The 23,089-nt window shown below is 41.6% G+C and overlaps 1 protein-coding gene across 3 annotated transcripts in view; it reads left to right on the forward strand.

Moving 5' to 3' along the window:
- The first annotated feature begins 13,210 nt into the window (after positions 1–13,210).
- RAPGEF4 (Rap guanine nucleotide exchange factor 4) overlaps positions 13,211–23,089 on the forward strand; it is a 163,866-nt gene continuing 153,987 nt past the window's right edge. The window contains exon 1 of one of the 3 annotated variants that reach the window (XM_075093465.1): positions 13,211–13,428. In XM_075093465.1, coding sequence (XP_074949566.1) covers positions 13,364–13,428 — 65 coding nt within the window. In that variant the 5' untranslated portion in view covers positions 13,211–13,363. The remainder of the gene's footprint in view (positions 13,429–23,089) is intronic. The other 2 variants (XM_075093464.1, XM_075093466.1) reach the window with 2 other exon arrangements.

The following is a 23,089-nucleotide window of genomic DNA, read 5'->3' on the forward strand; positions in this document are numbered from 1 at the left end:
CACACATGACAAAATTCCCCAAACCTTTTAATTACATTGCTTAGAAACTGTTCTGGCAAAGGTGGGCTAACAAACTACTGCTATTTTGAGGGCCTAAATTACTAAGGAAAGCAAACAGAGGTACTTTTATGAGCTTCTCTTTTGAGAGCTCTGCTAAGGAGGTAAGGGAGAAGGATGGGTGCATGTGCTTCTGAAAAATGGCAGTGGGTGACAATGTTTTTTGATCAGCACATGGCTCATAAATTGAGCAATTTTAGCCCTCATGCTGGGGCTGTGCCGCATAACCATCCTTGAGGACTATGGCAACATGAGGGCTGTTGGATATTTTAAATATCCAGTGAGGGCTGGAAGTATGTCAAGAAGGTCGGCTGAGGGCAATATTGCTGGGCTGTACTGAGATCTAGCCCATTCCCATCCTGCTGTGAAGTAAAAGGATCACAGGGAATCCTGGAGTGAACTATCCCTAGAGATCCTCTTCCATCCTAGCCCTCTGAGGTACACAGCAGGTTCATTTTTATGCCTCTTGACTAGAGGAAATATTTACATGCGGTAAGGAAAGCTGGCCACACTTGATGGTCACAAATTATTTGTATCTGAACAATATTCAAACTGAGAAGTCAAGCACTCAAAATCTAGGAAATGACTGGATTAAAATAATCTATGGCCAACTTGTACATATTATGAAGTTATTTATGATCAGATTCCCCCTTTTTTTTCATGAGGATGCTTCTTTCATGCAGTAAACAAATGGACTATGCTTCCCCAAATAACTTTGCTTTCTGTGTTCATCATGTCTTGTGTTTAATTTAATAGTCTGTTCAGCCAATATCATGACCACAAGGTTAATGATAGCTTTATGAGGTTTTCGCTGTGCTCAACACTGTAGAATCAAGGTGTTATTCAAATATTATTAACTTTCCCAACAGTGCTGAGAAATACGGAGATATCACTGTTATTCCCTCTTTTCAGATGGCTCAGTAGGATGGACTTAAAGACTTGAGCTCCAGCTTCTCTTAGAGAAACATCTTACATGTGTGTTGTCTCACTGGAAAAAAACCCAAAACCTGGATAGGTTTTCATAAAGGACATTTTTTCACATCTCAGGTCCCTGTTTGAGACCAGGAACACAATAAAGGTGCTTAAAGAAAAGGTCACTAGAATGTTCACAGTAGCCGAGCAATGTATATATCCTAAGCTGTGTGGGTGACTGAATGGCATTGGCTGAGGCTTTCTGACAGAAGGTAGACCCCAAACATGGAAAAATTCATTTTAAGAGCTTAAAATTCGACAAACCCATAAACGTCTGAAAAGACGACCCAAGTGTGAGACATGTAAAGCAACCTTAATTTTATCACCAGCGTGATAAAATAGCTCTGGCATTACTGGCCACAGGAAGTCTGGCAGGTGAGGTCCCAGAATTCTTCCTCCAGTCCCACTTCCTTTTCCACCTCCCATGGCTGGAATGCTCCAACAATGAAGTTTAAGCTTTCTAGGAATAGTCATCTAAAACAAACTCACGGAGTATTGCTTTTCCACGGGTATTTGACTGTGCAGGCCTTAACCTGTGAACTAAAATGCATTTCAAGGTCCAAGCTTGGAATAATGAAAGATCTATTTCTCATATATGTTTTATATCTTTTTTTTTTTTACATGAGCCAGCAAAGCACCCTTGTAGCACAGAAAGCCAGCAGCATTCTGGGTTGAATTAGGGAGAGTATGGCCAGCACATCAAAGATGCATTATTCTCCTCTACCCAGCACTGATGAGGCCACATCTGGAGGGCTGTGTCCAGTTCAGGCCTCCCCAGACAAAACATGGACTTACAAGGAACAGCCCAAGAAAGGGCAATGAAGATGATTAAGGGACTAGAGCATCTGATATATGGGAAGAGGCTGAGAGAGCTGGGACTGATTAGCCTGGGGAAGAGAAGACTCAGGGTGGATCTTATCAATATTTATAAATACTTAATGGGGGTTGGAATAAGGAAGACAAAGACAAACTCCTCTCAGGGATGTGCAGAGACAGAACACGAGACAACAGGCACAAATTGAAGTGTAGGAAATTTCACTCGAATGTTAACAAAACCCATAAAACTACTGTAACAGTGATTAAATAATGGAACAGGTTATACTGAATAGAAATAGAATGGAACGCAAACCAGAAAATGTCAAAAAAGTTAATATGGACTGAATCCCTGCCCTGCCAGGAGCAAGTTGTGGCTATAGGAGGATAATACAAGATGCCAGCAATTGTGGAATATTTTGTTTCTTCTCTTTCCCTTTTCAGGAACACTTCCAAATACCCGATAGTTGATGAGCCATTAGGTCAATGAGGAGGTGCTTCCTCACTGCATTTCTTGGCTGCTTCTAGAAGCCCAACTTCTGCTTAGTATCTAAGAGGTCTTTGCTGTTACTTCCCCTCTGGTAACCTCATTTTTTCTTTATCTGCATGGAGTTTTCTGAATGAGATTCTTCTCCATGGTCCTTGAGAAATTCAGATCCTGTACAAATTTGGCATCAATGAACTTCTGACCCACCAATCTTTTTCTTTCCAGTCTGATGCTTACCTCTTACCCTCTTTTTGTGCCAGCCTCTCATTTGATTTTTTCTTAGCTTTAGTTTATCTATCCTTACCATCTTTCCACTATGAAAGAAGCATTAGAAAAATGGTCACTTCAAGATAATTTTAAAGCTGCTGTCAGGCATGAATGGTGCTAATTTCAGGGGACAAGTGAGAATCTGAAATGCAGAGTCTTTCTTCCATCAGGAAAACAGAGAACACTGAAGGCAACAGAGCATCTCTGTAAAGACTTGCTGTACATTGTACAGTCTCAGCTTAAAGTTTTCAGATTTGTGTATCTTTTCTCTAGAACCAGTATGACTCATATGTGAAAAAACCACCATGCTTCAAACTAGGTGTTTATTGGTTTTATGCTACTGTCATGTCATTAACATATTTTTATTCCATCCGGGTCTCCTCTTGTTGTTTCTACACACATGAGGTAGCACCTCATGATTGCTGTTTGACTATGGTGCTCCTGTAGCTGGGTTTCCTGTTACACAACTCAACAGTCTGGTTTTTAACCAACAAATGCCACCTGCCAGGATGCAGTCCACAGCCATTTCCTTCTGCACTCATCAATTGGTTAATCTTTTTTTCTCAGCCAGAATACATTATTAGGGCTACCTATGCTGTATTCAGCTCTCTCTTTAGCCATTTGGTCTGAAATATTTGCATGTATAGACCTGCAAGTAAATTTATAGTAAGGTGTATTTTCAAAGCTGTAAAAAGGAGGCTATCATATGTATAGAACTATAGCTGTAAGAAGCTAAAAGGCGGCTATAACATATACATAATCTGAGGTGTACTGTGCCATTTTTACCACATAAATAAATGATTGAATTTGTCTTTCTTGTTTCATTTGCCTAATTTCATTATTTGTTTTTTTTTACGGGTGTGTGTTGGTGCCCCCAGCAGGCTCTCAGAAAAACTAAATCTGTAACCCTGTGAACCAAACCTGATGAAAGAATTGTTTACCGTGTTGTGATGAATAGAATAGCTGCATTGAATGCATATGAAGCTGCGCAATGAATTACTATATAAATCTGTTGTCATGTGCAAATGTGTCATGTATGATCTTTACCTCTAACAGGCGATACTGCATTGTACAAGTAAATATGAAGCCCTGAATGCTTTCATTAGAGTACTCCTACGATGCTAATTACAATCCTGCCTTTAGAGTAGTGAAGAACACCTATGTAAACTGGACAGTCTTAGACTTACTGAATGTCACTGACTTTCATTGATTGTATTTATGAAATGATTACTTGCACTGAAATAATTTGCAGGTTTTATCTGAGTTCACTTTACAGAACTGGACTCATAGTTGTCTCTCTCCTTGACTGAAAGAATTTGCAAAAACTAGAATTCGCAGAAAATAATTAAAAGACTTTTTCCTTTATTCACTGCAGATCACAAGCCATTATTTCATGTAAGGTCTAATTAAATTACATGTCCCAGCTATATAGGACTCATTGACAAAACTTTTTAGAAGTGTTTATCTTATGGTATGGATAATATTTTACAGATCCCACTTCTACAAACAAGGAATCAGTGGGCCAGCTAAGGTTGCTCACTTCTATTTAAAAAAAACCAAGCATTGGGAGCTAGAGAGGGAAGGCTATTGAAATCACCTATGAACCACAGGACAGGATTTTTATTTTCCAGGAATCTAAGTACCATGTCCCTTTTTCACTTGAAAACCTCTTAATTCTAAGGAGAGGTGTGGTACTCACAAAAATAGAAGTCTCTACTACTGAGAGGTTGTTTCATGAATTATCATGAAGGAGCTCAGGGGGACTGCGGTCAACTGATTTTATGCCACACATCTCATGAATAATACAAAAATAGACATAAATAGAAGAATCTCGACATTGCATCAGAGCTTTGTTTTTCAAGTACCTATGCATCAATACAAAAATGTAATTGTAAAAAGAATTATAAATAGATATATTTGATTTCTGGAACTGATTTCTAGGAGAAATGGGGAACAGACTTTAGGAAGAATACATTTCCTATAGTGATTATGTAAGGTTAAAAATGAAATCTGTTTGAATTTATTATGGAAAGATGAATTATTATGAAAATAAGTGACCTAAGGAGGATCACCTTATACCCATTACAAATGTTCTTGCTGAGCTATCGTCTATGAGGACATAGCAACCACAAAGATGTTTAATGGGGTACCTTGCTCCTAGGAATTCCCAGGCTTTCCCTTAGACTCTACACAGCAAAATGATGAAAATTAGTTATTTCCTAATAACAAATTATGATAGCCTAATGGCTTCAGTAGCAGCTGTAGCGAACTTAGAGGCAGACCATGTACTAGTGCTCTTCCTGCCCTATCTAGTGGAGAGAGCTGACACTAAGTTGTGAAGATAAAACTTGGCCCGAATAGTTAAAAATGTGTTCATCCGGCTCTGCAGCTAAAGAAAACCACCTTTCCTTTCAGCCTCTGATGAAAATTTATGATTGTTGAAATACAGCAAAGCTGGCAAGGAAGGATAAAGGAATAAGGAATTATACATATAGACAATAAGAATGTAATTTGCTATTGTACCTTGGGTGAAAGAATGAGTGAATAATTACAATCCAATGATTAATTTCATTAGCCATGGTAAGTTAAGTATGTCCCAGAGCAAGTGAGACATTTGAGCTGACAGTGCAGTGTGGATAAGGTACAGCGGAGTTTCTAAGTGCATGCTTTTGTGTTATAAATGAACACTTGTAGGGTCACGTCAGGCCCAGAGGCAGCACAGATGCTTTGAGACAGTGGGGACCTGAAATAATGTACCTGTCAGGCCCTTTTGGATGTGTGGAGAGACAGCCTAGCACTCCATGAACCCTATTTCTATGACTAGGCATAAAGACAGACCTTCTTGACCATGTCTGTGATTCAGCCCAGCTGATCAGTTTGATTCGGGTTCGTTAAGAATCGCTGATATGTCTGCCCCGTACTCACAGAGTAAGGAGCATGATGGCAGGCTCTGTGGGTCTAGTGTGGCACTAAGTTCTACTGCCTCCTGAATGTTGTACCGAAAAGAGACATAGCACAGTCTGAGTCCCAGCCTGCCTTGTATCTTTGGCAACTGCAAAGTATTTTTCTGATATTTATAATCTTGAAATTCCGTATGTTGTCCTGACTTGTGCATACAAAGTTCTGTTTAAACCCAGTATGTTGATGTGCCTGTAGATCTAAACTCTAATAAATTAAAAGAACATTTATGTAAAGTATTGCATCTTCAAAGAACTATACTTCATCAGCTAATTAATCTTCACAATACTCTTGTGACTATGTTAGAATTTGTTGTTTATTTATTTCAATAGACTTCCATTTTCCTGTGAAATATGATTCTGAGACTCTGCCTTCCGTTCTCAGCCTATCTACCTAGGTTTTGACATAACTGGGGAAGTGGATTAAATATAATATCCCTATTCATACCTTCTCCTGCTCATCTAGTTTTGTAAGACTGGAAGAATTCGACAAAAATCCTATGGGTAAAACCCCTATTCAAAAGAAAGTCATTAAAGTAAAAATGTGAAACCGTCATGTACCCATAATGCTGTCAACATTAATAATTTGAAGCGTATTTCTTACTGTGTGGTTTCTCTGAGTCTTTTTGGAATTAATCTCAGGATACGGTCTCAGATTTCAGGTGTGCAAATCAAATGACCATCTGTTCAAAATGCAGCTCCACAGAAAGGCTTTGATATTGGTCATCAAACAGAAAAAATGTTTATAGCACTTCTGTGCAACATGCTGCTAAGCCTGTGCCAAGTAATAATACAAAAGGTGATTGCTGCACCGTGTTTTCTTAATGAGAAACAGTATTACAGACTCATTGTAATTCATGCTATGAATCTGAGAGTATTTTATTTCAAGGAGTATAAACTCATACAATCCTCATGTGTTGGCCCTCACTATGATATGGACAATGCTTTTATTTTATGCTCATTAGGAAGGACAACTTTGTATAAGGACGGGTAAAATGATGCAGAATACAGCACTATATGTAGTGAATAAGCAATCCTTTACTCTTCAGAAAATCTGCATAACTAGTAAGGTACATATAAAATTGGACATAAGCTGTTAAGTCCAGTTACCTCTTTTACTTTCAGGAATTTAGGAAACAGTTCTGGTCCTGCTGAACACAACAGCAAACTGCCAACTAATTTTAAAGATCCCAGAATCTGAACTTTATTGATTTACATAAACATCAGCTCAGCTGTGTTTTCTCCACCTTGCACCTGTGTTCATGCTATAACTTCTATATAGGACACAGTATGTTTTCTTTCCAGGCTATCTGAATCTCATTTGTATCTCTCTTGTTGTTGGCAACACTGAGACCTTCTCCAGAATATCATGGTAGGGCTAGCATGAGAAGCTAGCCCTACCATGACACACTAGCATGAGAAGTGTGGTGGAAGGATTTCCTGAATGATGGGGGAAAGCTTTGTGGTGCCATGGAATTTCTGAATAAGGTGCTTTGAAGGGAACTGGGGAGTTGTCCTGAATTAGTGAGGAGAGGAGCAAGAAAGAGATAGACCAGGGAATGATGCAGGAAGTTAATTTGAGAAGGAAGTCCTTACTTGTTCTAAAAAGGCCTGTGCTGGGTTTAAGGATTAGCATTGGAAAGGAGAATCAATATGTTGCTTGTAGGCTTTACAGGACAGTTTTATTAATATATGCGTTGGTTTGAAGTTTGTACATCATCACATCTTTTGCAGCCCTCACAGTATACAAATTCCAAAAGAACTCATATGCAGGTTTCTTTGTCTTTATTCCACTATATCCCAATTACTTCTCTGAAGTCAGTAGGTGTTGTGTATGTACAAATGCTAACACATTTTGGTTCCTACAACTGTAACCACACAGAACGTGGCACTGCTGGATTCCGAACATGCATCATAGTTCTGTCAGTCTTGATTTAACTTCCAGGACTTATGATTGATACATCAGTTTAAACTATTGTTTGAGGTAGAATTTCTGTGCTCACTCACTTATGCTAATTAATTTGCCTTCCATATAGCAACACAAAACACACTTAAAATCAGCTTAAGTGAAAACTTGACATTCCTCTCGCAAGAGGGAATCTCAAATGTTTTAAAGCTGCTGGAGCTGGCCATATCTTACCCTGTATCCCTGTTGTATTTTAGGGACAAAGGATTGTAGCCGATGTCTTGTGCTATCAATTAGATTCAGTACAGTGGGGCTGAACTGGAACAGTCCTGAGGCTGAGCAATACTTCAACAGACATAGGAATCAGGGGAGTACATTGGTGGCTGTAAGCCAGCTGTTTCCCCTAGGTAGTCTCTTGAACACAGATGGCCAGAACTGAGGACTGAGCTTCTGGGGTTTTGTGTGAGTTTGCTCTGAAATTAAATTGCTTTAGTTTGCTAGCCACTGTGATGCCAATGGGCAGATTATAGATTCTGTGTCCACTAATTCCTCACTATATCATAACTGCAATTTCATTAGTATGGAGTATTATACATATATATATGTATATATATGTATACTTATATATTATACATATACAGCATCCAAAACTGCTGTAGAAAATAGGGTAACCCCTACTGTTTAACAGTATTATTGCAGTTGCTTGAAACTTCTTAAAGTTCTTGATATAATTAGTGGTGTAAAGAGGTTTCCACAGTAGCCCTCTTTTATACCCTACTACTGTGTAATGCACACCTTAGTAAATACATTTAGTAATTTTTTTCAAGCTCTAACAACTACCATTTGGTCTTTTGGTCCAAGTTTTTCATAGCAAGTTCCTGTTTCAGGGAATTTATTTTTTTATAGAAGATTTTAGCAAGAGCTCTTTGGCTGTATTTGAATAAAAAAGTGATGGAATAAGTATTTGTATTGGTAAGAACAAGCAAAGAAATAGTCAGGGTATGAAATTCAACGTGATCTGCTTTATGTACCATAATGCAAACAACAGTTTGGACCCTACACTTTCTGATACTTAGTCTTCCAGGCACAGGATAACTTGAAGGCTGACTGATTTCTGGTTTTCTGTGGCTAAAGGGCTTCTGCATGGCCCTGTCACTCCTTTGTAAACTGTGGAAAGTTAAAAGGCCAGTTGATCTTATACCTCAGCTGGCAAATCTCCATTTCCCAGCAGCAATCTCCTTTGAAAGCAGCTGCCATCCCAAATTTTTGGCTGCATAATCAAGTCTCAGAAATTAGATTGTAAAAAGTCCCATTAGCCTTCAGTTCAACAGGGAGAAATTAAATCTGAAACATTATTGTGGAGTTCCACAAATGCTGAAAAAGAAGGATGTGTTTCTGAAAAAGATATCTTCACACCACCAGTCATTTTAATGATGCATAATCCCTTATGTTTTCTCAGGTGAAACTTCACAAAAGGTGTAGTAGAACACATGTGTAGATATAGGTGAGGCTGAGCATAAGTGCGTTTTTGGTCATTAGCAATCCTGGGTCTCAAATATCTTTTGGGTCACCTCTTTTTCATAACAGTGTGTAACTTAGAAAAGTAATGAAGAATGGGCACTATGAAGAACCAAGAGGAGATATGGTCCTTAAACTAATGAAGTGTGTTTCAGCGTTTTCCTTCTAGCATATGCACTTAATCACAGGTGAATGGGCACTAGACCCCATTAACATGAGGCCAGTGTTCTCAAATGATGTTTCCTAGGCTTGTTGTGTTCTGAATTCCTAAGAGTCACAGGATAATCTGCATTCTATTTGACTTGTCATGTGAGAGACACATTGCTTATTTGGCACCTTTCACCTCTGGAGAACGTGCACTGAGCTGGGGTCCAGGATTTCTGATTTCTGTAGTCAGGAGCTCCTGACAATTCTGTGCGGTTTGGAGACCCTTTGGTTGACACAGGCTGATCTCTGAACCAATTAAATATTTATTCCCTGCTTCCTAAGTTTCTCTGAGAAGTTTCGCTCATGTCTTAATCAGAAAGCTACATGACTACTAATAATCCAACCGCCAGAGGTATATTTTGGCTGCCTTGCTCTAATTACTCTGTAATTGAAACACTTCTGAATGAAGTATGGCTATACCCAGGGTTCCTAGCCCACTCTGGGCCTACCTAGCTTGCACAATCCACAAAGTGTTAAACTCTTGTATAATAGTTACTCCACAAAAGGGTACACCTCTGAGTGATGTCTGCTACAGGCAGGCATTTGAGCAACATCCCCTTCGTGCCTACAGGCACTGCATTTTCTGCATTGGTAACTGCAGAGGGCTGTCCCAGGACGGGTAGGTTGCTTGGTCAAGGGCAGGTTCATGACCGCTGACAAAGATTGTCACAAGTTGCATCCCAGGATAGCATTCCAAAGGTCTTGAGTTTTCAAGCTAAAGCTATTTTCTGCTAGCCATCTGCTTACCAAAGAAATAACCCTGCTTGCTGCCTTTTATGGAGGCCTACCCTGTCCTCTAGCAGTGGGGTCATTAAGCATTATATGGATGGAAGAGGTCTTGACAGGGGTGGCTTGACTGAGCACTGAGCAGTTGCGGCACTGTGGTTTTGCTGACTGAGCTACACTGTTGCTATGTACAAAACTCCTGGTACTGGTAAGGGTATTGCAGTTTGTGTCAGTGAAACAGCCTGTGAGAAAAGATAAAGGCCTTCAGCTACGAGTCATTTCCAGGCTCCTTCTCAGGCCTGATGCCAGTTAAGAGAACAGAGCATCTACTGCAGCTTAAACTGGGTTGACGGGAGAAAGGGCAGTAAGAGCTGCCTTGTGCAATTGCTCTGGAAGGAAAACTGAAATTATGTGGAAGAATGTGATGAATGTTTTATAATGTACGTACAAAATTAGCGAGCTTTATTGATTAATCTGTAATGTACATATTATATTATAAATCATTAATTTGATAATTTAGAGTTTCTTACATTTGAAGCTCTTGTTCTGTTGGCTCCCAAACACTCAGATATTGAAGAACGAACAGCATTGATTTTTCTCAGGTAGATTGATTGCTTAGATGCAAGAATATCTCTTTTTTTTCCCTCACGGACTATAGCAAAGGAAGAGCTGCAGCTTTGATCTCACTGACTGGTAGCCTCTTCTATTCCTCTGGCATAAACTTTAATTTTTTTAAGGCAAAATGAAAGAATTGGCTTTTCTGGCATTCTCCTCTGCTATGCCAATTTCTTAGCTGTATCCTTTTAGCAAAAGGGATTTTTATATTTCCTTAGATTTTTCATCATACTGTTCAGTATCCTGATGTTAACATTTATTTCTGTTAAAGTGCTGAAGAAGCTGTGGCAGCAATAAGGCTGTTAAAAGGTAGATGTGAAATGTGAAGTAGCACATGTATGTGACAAAATTATGCTTGGCACAGCAAAAGAGATTAGAACAGAGGGCAGAGAAGGTAGCCCATGGAGGACTGTAAAAGGCACTGGCAAATTAACAGCATCTGAATTAATAATTTGTGTCTATCCATGCTGTAAAGCAGAGAGGAGTTATAAGCCTGAAGGAAGGCACAGTTTGAGTTTACTTTGCTATAATCTACAGGTAACCCCAAATATTGTGCTGAGATTTCTGTAGCTTCCTACCCTTCTCCCGTGCTACTCAAGGCAGGTTGTGTCGACTGTAAGCTGAAGCTTATGGTTATACACAGATTACTTCGTGCTTGACAAACCTGGTGGCCTTCTACGACAAAGTGACTTGCCTGGTTGACATGGGGCGGGCAGTGGACATTGTCTACCTGGACTTCTCCAAGGCCTTTGATACGGTCCCCCACAGTCTCCTCCTGGAGAAATTAATGCGTTACGGCCTAGACAAGTGGTCTGCGCAGTGGGTGGGGAACTGGCTGACAGGCCGCACCCAAAGGGTGGTGGTAAATAGCTCTTTCTCAAACTGGCAGCCTGTCACTAGTGGAGTCCCCCAGGGATCGATATTGGGCCCAATGTTATTCAGCATCATTATAATTGATCTGGATAACGGCATCAAGTGTAGCCTGATGAAGCTTGCTGATGACACCAAGTTGTGTGGGGACATAGACACTCCAGAAGGGAGAGCTGCTCTGCTGGGAGATCTGGATAGGCTGGAGGAGTGGGCCAGCAAGAACGTTATGAAGTTCAACAAGGAGAAGTGTAAGGTCATGCACCTGGGAAAACATAATCCAGGAGTGCAGCACAGACCGGGATCCACATGGCTGGAGAGCAGCTCTGTGGAAGGGACCTGGGGGTCCTGGTGGACAGAAAGCTCAACATGAGCAAACAGTGTGCTGCTGCGGCCAAGAAGGACAACAGGATGCTGGGTTGCATCAAAAAGGGCATTGCCAGCAGAGATCAAGAAGTCATTATCCCACTCTACTCAGCGCTTGTCTGGCCACACCTGGAGTACTGTGTACAGTTCTGGTCCCCGCTATACAAAAAGGATGTGGACAAGCTGGAAGGGGTCCAGAGAAGGACCACCAAGATGATCAGAGGACTGGGAAGCCTGCCATACGAGGATAGGCTGGGAGAGCTGGGCTTGTTCAGCCTTGAGAAAAGGAGGCTCAGAGGGGATCTCATCACCGTGTACCAGAACTTATGGGGCAGCTACAAAGAAGATGGAGACTCCCTTTTTACACGGAGTCACATGGAGAGGACAAGGGGGAATGGACACAAGTTGCTCTTGGGGAGATTCCGATTGGACACCAGAGGGAAATTTTTCACACTGAGGACAGTCAATCATTGGAATAATCTCCCCAGGGAAGTGGTTGACTCGGCCATGTTGGACACCTTTAAGAGTCGTCTGGACAGGGTGCTGGGCCATCTTGTTTAGACTGTGCTCTTCCCAGAAAGGTTGGACTAGATGATCCCTGAGGTCCCTTCCAACCTGAGATTCTGTGATTTTGTGACTCTGTGATACTTAGGAAGATACGATCTAGATCCTGAAACAAATTTTGTAGAAAATATTTCACATAGAACTTTGCAAAATGGGGACACCTGCTGCTCTGCATTCCTTCCTCTGCTCATCACTTTTCAAATCATGTATGCAATAGCATCCTTAAAAAACCTGCATCTTGCAGGCCATGCTATCACAACAGAAGGGTGTATATGGTTTTAACTGTATACTAGACTTACCTTTCTCATGCTGTGTGTTGAGTTCCTTCCAACTCTTAAATCCTATCCACAGGCTGTACTGCCCAGCTCACTTTTCACCTACAGTAAACCAGATCCTTTTGGACACAGTTTAGTTTCATGGGCGATGACAGGATTGACAGCAGGCTGGAGGAAGGCTTCCAAAGAATTTCTGAAATGTGGACTGCACCTTACTGCCGCTCAGCTACTGTGGGTTTACTACTGGGGGGAGAGACACACAGCGCTCTGGAGAGCTGCTAAAATACTGCCGCGCTGCTTATAATTAAAACCCTTGTACTTCCACCCCCCCCCGCCCCAAACCCAGTCAAGGACATCTCTGGTGGAGCAAGGGCTCCAGTATGCCGGGCTTAAGTGTGCGCACTGAGGAGCTCACGAAAGCCGGGGGAGGACGACAACCCCTCGCAGGAGGGGAGTAACTCCTTTCCGCCCCCTCCCTGGGCCGCTACCTGCTGGCTGCGGGGCGGCCGAGGCGGTGCCGGGTCACAGCCCAGCGGCGGGCCGAGGCGGGAGGGGACGGCAGGGAGGGAGGGCCGGCGTGGCGGGCGGCGGCCCCGCAGACCCGCACCCCGCTGCCTGCGGCGGGCAGGGCGGGCTGCCGCGGGGGCCTGGGCGAGCCCATCGCGCTGTGTGCGGAGGGAGGGAGGGAGGACGGACGGACGGACCGACCGGCGGGCGGGGGGAGCCGCCGCCAGCCGGGTGTGCGGCGACCTGATCGCTGTCCAACATGGTCGCCGCTCACACCTCCCATGCCTCATCCTCCGGCGAGTGGATCGCTTGCCTGGATAAAAGGTATCGGCATCTTCACAGGAGCAGCTGCGGAGGGATGCTGTCCGCGTTACCTGCCCCCTGCATGAGTGGATGCATGCATGCATGCATGCATGCGTGTGTGTGTGTGCGTGTGTGCGTGTGTGCGTGCTGGCACCCCGCAGCTCCCCCTCAGATCCTGCCTTACATAAGGAGCGTGCAGGTGGGAGGCAAAATGCCCGGAGGAAGCAGAGCCGGGGCAGCGGGGCAGGAGGAGGGCTTGAAATGCTCCTGGCAGCGGAGGGGACGGGCAGTCCCCGCTGGGACTGCCGGTCTCCGCCGGGGTCGGCTGCCCGGAAAATGCTGCACGTGGTGGAGGAGGGGGAGCTCCAGGGCGGGGAGGGGGCGCCGGGCCTTTGGGGCTGCCGGGCGGGGACGCGCCGTGCCCCACTCCGACCCCCGCCTCACCTCAGCATACCGCCTCTTGCCTCACCTTAGCACATGGCCCCGGCCTCGCCTCGCCCCAGCACACCGGCCCCCGCCGCGCCTCACGGCCCCGCGCCTCACCTCGGCACGCCGCCCGCCCCCCCAGCGCACAGCCCCCGGCCCAGTCGCCTCAGAGGTCGGGCGGGAAAGGACAGACCCTCGCCTCAGAGCGCTCTGTGGCGCAAGCGGGTGCAGGGACTGTTGGCTGGGGGGAAGGGAGGGGAAATGTCCGCCCTTAAGAAGGCCGGCGGAGGCTTCCCTCAGCGGTGGCAGCCTCTCCTCCCCGCTGCGGCGTCCCGGGGGCCTGCGGTGGTCCCCCGGGCTGGCGGCAGCCTTTGCTGCGGGTCAGGTACAGGCCGGCGGCCAGCGCCGCGTGGGTGGGAGATACGGCTGGCTAAGGTGTGCTCACGGGCGGTGTGCTCACTTCTAAAAATACAGGCAAATTATTTTTTTTTTTAAATCTTTGGAGTGCTTCCCCTGGGTGCTGCAGCAGAAAGTGAGTCTCGCAGTGTTGAGTTGCATGGTGGGTGGTTTGAACATCCTTTGCTGTATTCCTGCCTTCAGTGCTTACTGGATTAGTTCAGAAGCGAAGTAATTTGATTTCTGAACGCTCACTGTGTCTCCTGTAGTCTAGGAAAATAGTTAACAAAAATTTAGACTGTAAATACACTATACTGTTCAAATAAAGCTGTTAGAGAGAATTCACTTACGTGGCGTATAGCGGTTTCCTGAGCATCATTACCTAGCTTTTGACAGTTGATGCCGTTTGGGGCTGTGCTGTGGGGAGAACAATTTGTGCACACAGCAGGAACCTTCCTTTTCTCATAATTTCTATCATTTCCAGCTAACCTCCTAGTAAGGTTTTCCTTAACAGTCCAGGCAACAAACCGTAAGAAACTAATGAAACTTTTGGTCTAGACACCTACCACAAATACTGATCCACCTCTGTAACATGTCACTTAAAAGGAGAGTAACCTCTTATAGGTTAAATAATGTGTATAAATGATGAAAGTACTCTAAATGTAAATAGCAACAGAACTGGTGATGGTAACCTAGCCATATAAAAACCGAAGTGAAGCAGAGGGCCTGATTCTCCACTCTGTAAACATTGAGCAGATGTGAAGAAGCAAAGTAGGAGCCCCAGTGCTTTTAAGTAGGTGATCCTGTAATTTCCTAGGTTTCTTAAAGGCAATACCTTGTGAGATCTAAATGGTAAACCACAATTCAAGGGTTCATGCTTAATGAGGTGCATAGCCTTGGGGAGTGAATTATGTTTTTAGGAAACATGAGGCATTTCATATAGAAATCTCTCCACCATTATATGAAAATTAATATGCTGACCATTTTTGTAATGTGAATTTCATTGGAGCTATTAAGATGAAACTTTTTCTTATCCTTTTGTTACTTGGAGTAAGCTAGTAGCGCCAGTTTGTTAAGTGGAAAGAATCAGTTCCAGGTGCCCTGAAGGATTAGGTATTATTATCCTTCTTTTCCAGAAGGCAATCTGGATATAGAACAAACCCAAGACATGAGAGATTGTAGTTTTTTTCCTGGTCTCTGTCATGCTTTGCTGTGTTATCATAGGAAATACATGTTTTGTTCTGTTTTTCCACTTAAAAAATACAGTTAATGCTATGTTGGAAAGGTACTTTAGGAATCTAAGTACTATTAGATAAAGCGTTTTAAAATAATTTATACACTGTGTTTCCAGAGTGTATTTCTTTTCTATAGATGATCTATCAGTGTACTCATATTAATTATTATGTAACATCTATGTATTTTAAGCCTTTAAAAAAAATCTTATAGCATTTTCTAACGTAGGTGTGGATTCTGTAAATATAGGATCATTGAAACAGTTCTCTGTAAGAGAATTTTGTTTTTATTAAACACTTTTTTAATTAAACACTAAAGATAGTTTTAGTATGTTTTAGTTAGTGAATATATTTATATTTTCAGGAGGAAGGCAGTTCTAAAACTGATATGCTTTAGAATTTTAGATGAGCCTCAGCAAAGACAATTAAAATGGCATGTAATATGGATTATCCAACTTCATTCTTTAAAAAAAGAGAATTAAACTCTAAACGAAAATAACAAAATACATGAAGTACAGAAATGACGTATTTTGTATATGTTCTTCATGTTTTTCCCCAAGTCACGTATCAAACTAGAACTAGTAACATCTAAAATGAGAGCACATATGAAGATGAAGGACCACCAGAATGTTTCAGGACAAATGTTATTACTGTGTAGGGTATTGTGGGCTAGGGCCACCAGTGCTTTGACTATGCAGCTTCCATGTGTGGTTACTAACCAGAAAAGCCAACATAAAAATCAAATGCACAGGACAGTATTTATATATAAAGTCACAAGTGCAAAGGTAAGGAAAAGCAGTAGCAGAAAAGGTTGGAATACTGTTTTATCAGGAATATTTCTGCAGGAGAGAGAGGAGATCAGCAGTGAGCAACTGTACATCCTGGTTGTACCTGCAGACATAAATAATTTTTGTGTTAAGGAAACCAGTCTTTTTATCTTTGAAGTAAATAGTTGCCTTACTACTGATTTCCTAGGGACCTGAAGCATACGTACCGTCTTAGTGTTTTTCCATATGTCTGATCTGCACATAATGAAAAGAAGGTTGCTGATTTATGCAAGTGTATCTAATTAGCTCAGGAGCAATGCCTTCTCTACCCTTGTGGTTTCTTTCACACCAAAGGCTATCTAACCAGGAAATTTCCACAGTGACATATCTTTACTGAATGGTAGACAAAGTATTTTTTACATAACTATTATTTCTCTAAACCTGATCACAGTTACGAATTCAGATAAGTGTTTTAACTGGATTCAGGTACAAACTTTTAAATGATATACAGTATTTACAACAGTCAGAGATTCCAGGATTTCATACCTGCCTATGGCATCTTGTGTTTTTCTCTCTATTAAAAGTAGCCTTCAGTGCCTTAGCAGGCTGGAGGAGCAGATCACAGGGCAAAGCATGTTAACTTTGCTAGCCTGTTGTGCTAAGAATGTTGTGATATTTGCTCAGCTATTTATTTAAATATGAATGGGCGTTTCAAAGAAATACTGTACATACTGAGCTTTTATATACTTGTCATCCTTGTTAGAGTTATGACTTGCATCATTTGCATCTGACAAACCCAAAATAACACATTAAGGACAATATCTCAGAGAAGTACCTTAAGCCAAGCTTCCATAGATTCGAGTGTAAATTCAGACTGAAGCAATGTAACAGCAACATTTTTGAATCAGGGTTTGTTTTTTAGTTCATTGTAACATATATTTGACATATAATTTACTTGTATATGCTTAGTAGTCAACAGGTCTCCTGTGAGTATACAGATAGGCTAGAATGAAGAACTGATATGCTGAAAGAATTTTGGTAAAAGAAACATGGAAAATGCTTGCCATCCTCTATAACCTATACTTATGTCAAAGGTAAAGGGATATAGATTTATAATCAGGCAATATTGTGAATATTTTAGAATTTCTTTACGATGCTATTTTATTTACTTTTAAAATATATTTTTATGCGATTGGTAAAACATACACTGACCTCTATATATTTTAAATTTCTACCCTTGCTTTTTATTTGTAACAAATCCATAGAAATAACACCACCCTTTTTCACGTAGTTTGGATCTGAACAAAATCATGGACATACACTGCAGCTCCTGTTGGCATGTGTGCTTGGTGTTTTCTCTCTGTATTTAGTATGTGGCTAAACTGCTGTATGCTTGGATCAAGTCTGCATGGGGATGTATCAGCAGAAGGCACTGGGATGTGGAAACTCAGAGACAGAGCAGTATAGACATAGCATAAGTGCTTTCTAGCATTCATGCAAAGGTGCAATCTTCTGAGTGTGATGAATAATAACAAATTTATCTTTCCGCATCATGCAACTCATTTTCTAGTCCAGTGCAAAGGTGCAGTCTTTGATGAATAATAACAAAGTCCTTTTTCTTTCCATATCTCCTCAGAGAGACCAAACTAATTGTTAATATAGCTTGCTGTAAGCTTGTAGGTCTGTGCATTTTATTGAATATATGAATTCACAATAACTCACAGTGAGAGCAAGAGTTGCATTTTAAACAAATTCAAGCTGTTTTTTTCTCTGCTCACGGGCTTAGGCATTTCTAGTATCAGCTTCTATTTGTTACATGTGGTTGCAGTAAGATACACACTTGTTTTCTGGACAGGTATTAAGAGGAAGAAGAAGTGATTGCCCTAGCATTCATGTGGATAAACATTGTCATGGCCCACCAGAGCAAACTAGTATGTGCATATGCCTATTAGGACATGATATATTCAAATTTAGTCAGTAGTCTTGTGAAGTGGCTGCGTGATTGGTATGGTACTTGTGCCACTGTGGGTTTTCTCTTTTACCAGACGAAACTGGAAACTTGTCTAAACTGTTATTGCCTGAGTTATTTCTGGCATGTTGTTAGGATTTGATCTCTAAAATCCTGTATTCTGAGCAGATCAAATTTCTTTTATAACAAAAACTCATATTCTAGCAAAGGAATTCATTGAAACCATGCCCTCAAAGTCAGGTGGCCAGCAGATACTTTTCAAATAAAAGTATTTTTCTCATCCAGTGTGACATCTGTTTTTGTCTGCATCTTACAATTTGCTGCATTTAACAAGCTCATCGTTCTTATGATACTGCCTTTGTTCTGTTAGTTTTTTCTGCACTGTATTTAGTGTGATCACTTACTGCTCCTGCTGCTTTATCAGTATCCTCAGTGAATGTTTCCTGAACTGACTTTACACTTCATCTTTGAATTCAGCAATTGTCAAAATGTATGTCAATGTAAATCTCTAGAAGTTATCTCATAGTTGCTGTAAGTTTTAAATTTTCATTAGCTGTAACAATGCAGATCCTAAATGGGCGAGGGTGCATTTAGCATAGCGTATTGGTGGATGGCAGGGGCCAGAGTTTGAATCAAAGGATATAATCACTTGTGCATATTGTTCAATTATAGATTTCATTTGCAATGTATCTCAGAGTCTATCTTTATATTAAAGTGCTTTCAATGTCTATTATGAAGCTATGGTGCTGGTTAATGTGATTTCATCCAGATCTACTTCTGTCAAATGGAATTTTAACTGTCCTGAGCTCCAGTCCACGTTTATGAAAGTTGGAGGGTTTATTCAATAAGTTTTAGTCACACCTTGGTTGCAAAGCATGCACCATGCATAAAAATTTTAATAAATGAAAGGGGAAAACTTCCTTGCAATTTTATTTTTTTTCAGTTGAAGAATTTTGTCTTTTTAAAAATCATATGTAGGTGAATTTTTTTTAAGATTTTGTATCCTATTATAGCTGTATTGTTCAGGTAGTGTATTTTTAACTTGAGATAAATCTTTATGAGTGTCATTACTTAATAAATACACCTTTTGCCATTCCTCTGTTTATACAGATCTAAAAAATGACCAATTAGAAGGATGTATAATTTGTAGAGCAGGGTATATAAAGAAAGGAAGCACACTTGATTGCTCTGTCTAATCCTCCAATAGTTTTTCAGTGCTTTGGCCAAACTGAGTTGAAGGCGCAAATATAATTGAGTAATATAATAATGAGATGATTGTGTTGGTAAGGGAGAGTCCCTCATAGTTGCATTCTTTTGGCCTTAACTGAGGAAGACAGAACTCAACTATTACAAATTCTGTTTGACTGCAGCAGACAGCCAGTCGGTCTGCATTTAACTGGCTGGTCAATCAGTAACTCTATAGATCAGGATTATCTACAGCATTTCTTGTCCCTTGCATAGCAGGACATCAGAGATTATCACAGAGGTTCTGAGTGTAGATGGCAGAGATAATTTGCTGAAAACTAAGCATCAGCAGTTTTACTTGCATTGCATTTTTTTTTAAACTCTGGAATGATTTGTATGTATAAGAATCCTAGGGGACAGGGTATAAATAAAATTTTATTTCCTTTGCATCAGAGGAAATGTGAAAACCAGAATCCCAAAGTCTTATAAAATGGAAATCAAAAGAAAAGAACAGTAATTTGATTGTTGTTTGAAAGCCTCATGATGAGGCTTTTCCCATGACAAAGGGAAGAAGAACTGAAATGTGAATGTTGAAAATATGGATTTGGTAATACTACTGTAACAAGAGCAAAGTGCCTCTTGAGGAGAGTTGATTGACTTATCTCCCCATGGAAGTAAACCCTTACCTGGACATTTCTTCAGATTAAAAGTAACTTCATTTATATCTAGCACTTAAATCTCTTACCACAGGTCTGAGTGCTTTGATAGGTCACTGGTATCCTTCTCTTTAAACTTTCCTTTCTCAAAGAGGAATTAAAAGTCAAAGAGCCTTACAGCATTGCCTGGAGGAGTGAGATGCTTCAGTGTTGGCCTGCTCTCACTAAGGGAAAATGGTATTTTGGTACTAGTACTCTGCATCCTACTGCTTTGCTTTTCTGCATGTCGGGAAAGGGTAGGAGAAAGTACAGGTAGCACAGAGGAATGGTCTGGTTTCAATGGCATTCCTTACTGTTCTCTCCTTGCTCATGTTTCAAAGCAGAATATTCTTTAACATACTATTAAAATTCACCAAATGGTCCATGGTGGTGGTTACTGGTACCTTCCAGCTCATAGAGTTTGCCTTTAGTTCTTTGAATAGATGCTTCAGTTTTAACCCAGAGATGAACTAGTTTCATTTGTCTATTATGTAGTGTGATACTACAGACAGCTTTGCCAGTGGAAGAAATACATCATATCTGCTCATCCTTCATGGGCTGTTCATTGCTGCCTGAAATGCATATTTCCCTTTTAAAGAGTTAAAAAGAGGAAAGGAAGGAAATGGACCTCAGTGTTTTCATTCAGTTAGAGCAGGGTTCAGATTTTTTAACAGATGTTATAGAAAAAAACATTTAAAATTCTAGAGGCAGCTTGGCAAAGAAGTTAAAAACACATATCTTCTGTTTTTTCTTTTTCAAGAGTCAAACAAATTATGAGGAAGAACCTGAAAAAAAGGACATGTTTTATTAAAGAAGCAGATAGATCATGTTTTGTGTGAAAACATTACTGCCAGATAAGACTTCCTCTACTCTGAAGAGGCAAATTATAATGCAAATAAGGAGCTGGATAAAACGTTCAGTGGTCAAACAAACTAGAAAGGCCTGTAGGGTGGTGAAAATAAATTAAATACTCTTGCTTTTCATAATTTCCTAAAAATTTTGTAGCCCTGCTTTCCAACACTGGAAATGCCCACCTCACTTTGGCCACAGTGAAGTGGGATGTCAGCGCAGTACCCTGTTGAGATACAAATTTAGGGACAATCATATTAAATTGAAGATTGGAGGGGGGCATGTAGGAGTGTCACCCATGTATTATCCTTCATGGTAAGACATACTAAGCATGAAGTTTTCATTTCCAAATCAGCCATTCCTCCCACATGGCTTTGTCCTGGCATTTGCTATGGTCATGGCATGATACCTACTCAGTTATAGTTGCTGGGCCAGTTAGTCTTCTGGGCCTTTCTGGGCTTGTACCCTGTAGATAAAGGGTATGGATGTATGGCAGCAGCTGCCCCATGAAGATACTGACAACTTGGAAAAAGGGGTAAGAAACTGGTTTTTTAAACAAAAAAGATGAAGACAAATGTAATACTTCCACAGTTTGTTTTACTTAAAATTTATTTTAAATTGGGTGAAGCAGCCTAGGTAGTGGGTGCTTCACTGGATAGAGCCATAGATTTTCTACAAGAAGGATTGTCTTGCCTTAAAATGCTTATGTTCTAGTTGATACCTCTACCAAACTGTTGAGAGCTGAAGAATTTTAATTGATTTAAGAGAGTTGTCCGTACTTTTAGATTCATCTATGGTCTTATTCCATACATTGAACTAGAGCTTTCAGAAAAAGGAGTACACTTAGGAAAGGACAGAAGCTTTAGTAGAAAATCCAGTTGCAGTTGAAGTCTCACTGAAATGCATTTTTTTTAGCTTCTTATGCTCATGGATATCCAGTTATAACTCTGCAGCATCAGCAGTGAGGGGACACCAAGTAGCACACCAGCATCAATGCCACAGAACACAACAGAACAGAACAGAAGGACATCCTCACCAGCACTAGTTTAGCAGAGGGGGGGCTAAGCTCAGTGAGATTGCTCTCTGGTGAACAGCACTGGTGATCACAGGGAAAGTTATGGAACGAATCCTCCTGGGAGCCATCACAAGTCAATTGAAGCACGTAATTGGGAGAAGCCAACATGGCTTCACTAAAGGCAGATCATGCTTGACAAACCTGGTGGCCTTCTACGACAAAGTGACTTGCCTGGTTGACATGGGGCGGGCAGTGGACATTGTCTACCTGGACTTCTCCAAGGCCTTTGATACGGTCCCCCACAGTCTCCTCCTGGAGAAATTAATGCGTTACGGCCTAGACAAGTGGTCTGCGCAGTGGGTGGGGAACTGGCTGACAGGCCGCACCCAAAGGGTGGTGGTAAATAGCTCTTTCTCAAACTGGCAGCCTGTCACTAGTGGAGTCCCCCAGGGATCGATATTGGGCCCAATGTTATTCAGCATCATTATAATTGATCTGGATAACGGCATCAAGTGTAGCCTGATGAAGCTTGCTGATGACACCAAGTTGTGTGGGGACATAGACACTCCAGAAGGGAGAGCTGCTCTGCTGGGAGATCTGGATAGGCTGGAGGAGTGGGCCAGCAAGAACGTTATGAAGTTCAACAAGGAGAAGTGTAAGGTCATGCACCTGGGAAAACATAATCCAGGAGTGCAGCACAGACCGGGATCCACATGGCTGGAGAGCAGCTCTGTGGAAGGGACCTGGGGGTCCTGGTGGACAGAAAGCTCAACATGAGCAAACAGTGTGCTGCTGCGGCCAAGAAGGACAACAGGATGCTGGGTTGCATCAAAAAGGGCATTGCCAGCAGAGATCAAGAAGTCATTATCCCACTCTACTCAGCGCTTGTCTGGCCACACCTGGAGTACTGTGTACAGTTCTGGTCCCCGCTATACAAAAAGGATGTGGACAAGCTGGAAGGGGTCCAGAGAAGGACCACCAAGATGATCAGAGGACTGGGAAGCCTGCCATACGAGGATAGGCTGGGAGAGCTGGGCTTGTTCAGCCTTGAGAAAAGGAGGCTCAGAGGGGATCTCATCACCGTGTACCAGAACTTATGGGGCAGCTACAAAGAAGATGGAGACTCCCTTTTTACACGGAGTCACATG

The sequence above is a fragment of the Phalacrocorax aristotelis genome, chromosome 5, assembly GCF_949628215.1.
Source record: "Phalacrocorax aristotelis chromosome 5, bGulAri2.1, whole genome shotgun sequence".
NCBI classification, from domain to species: domain Eukaryota; kingdom Metazoa; phylum Chordata; class Aves; order Suliformes; family Phalacrocoracidae; genus Phalacrocorax; species Phalacrocorax aristotelis.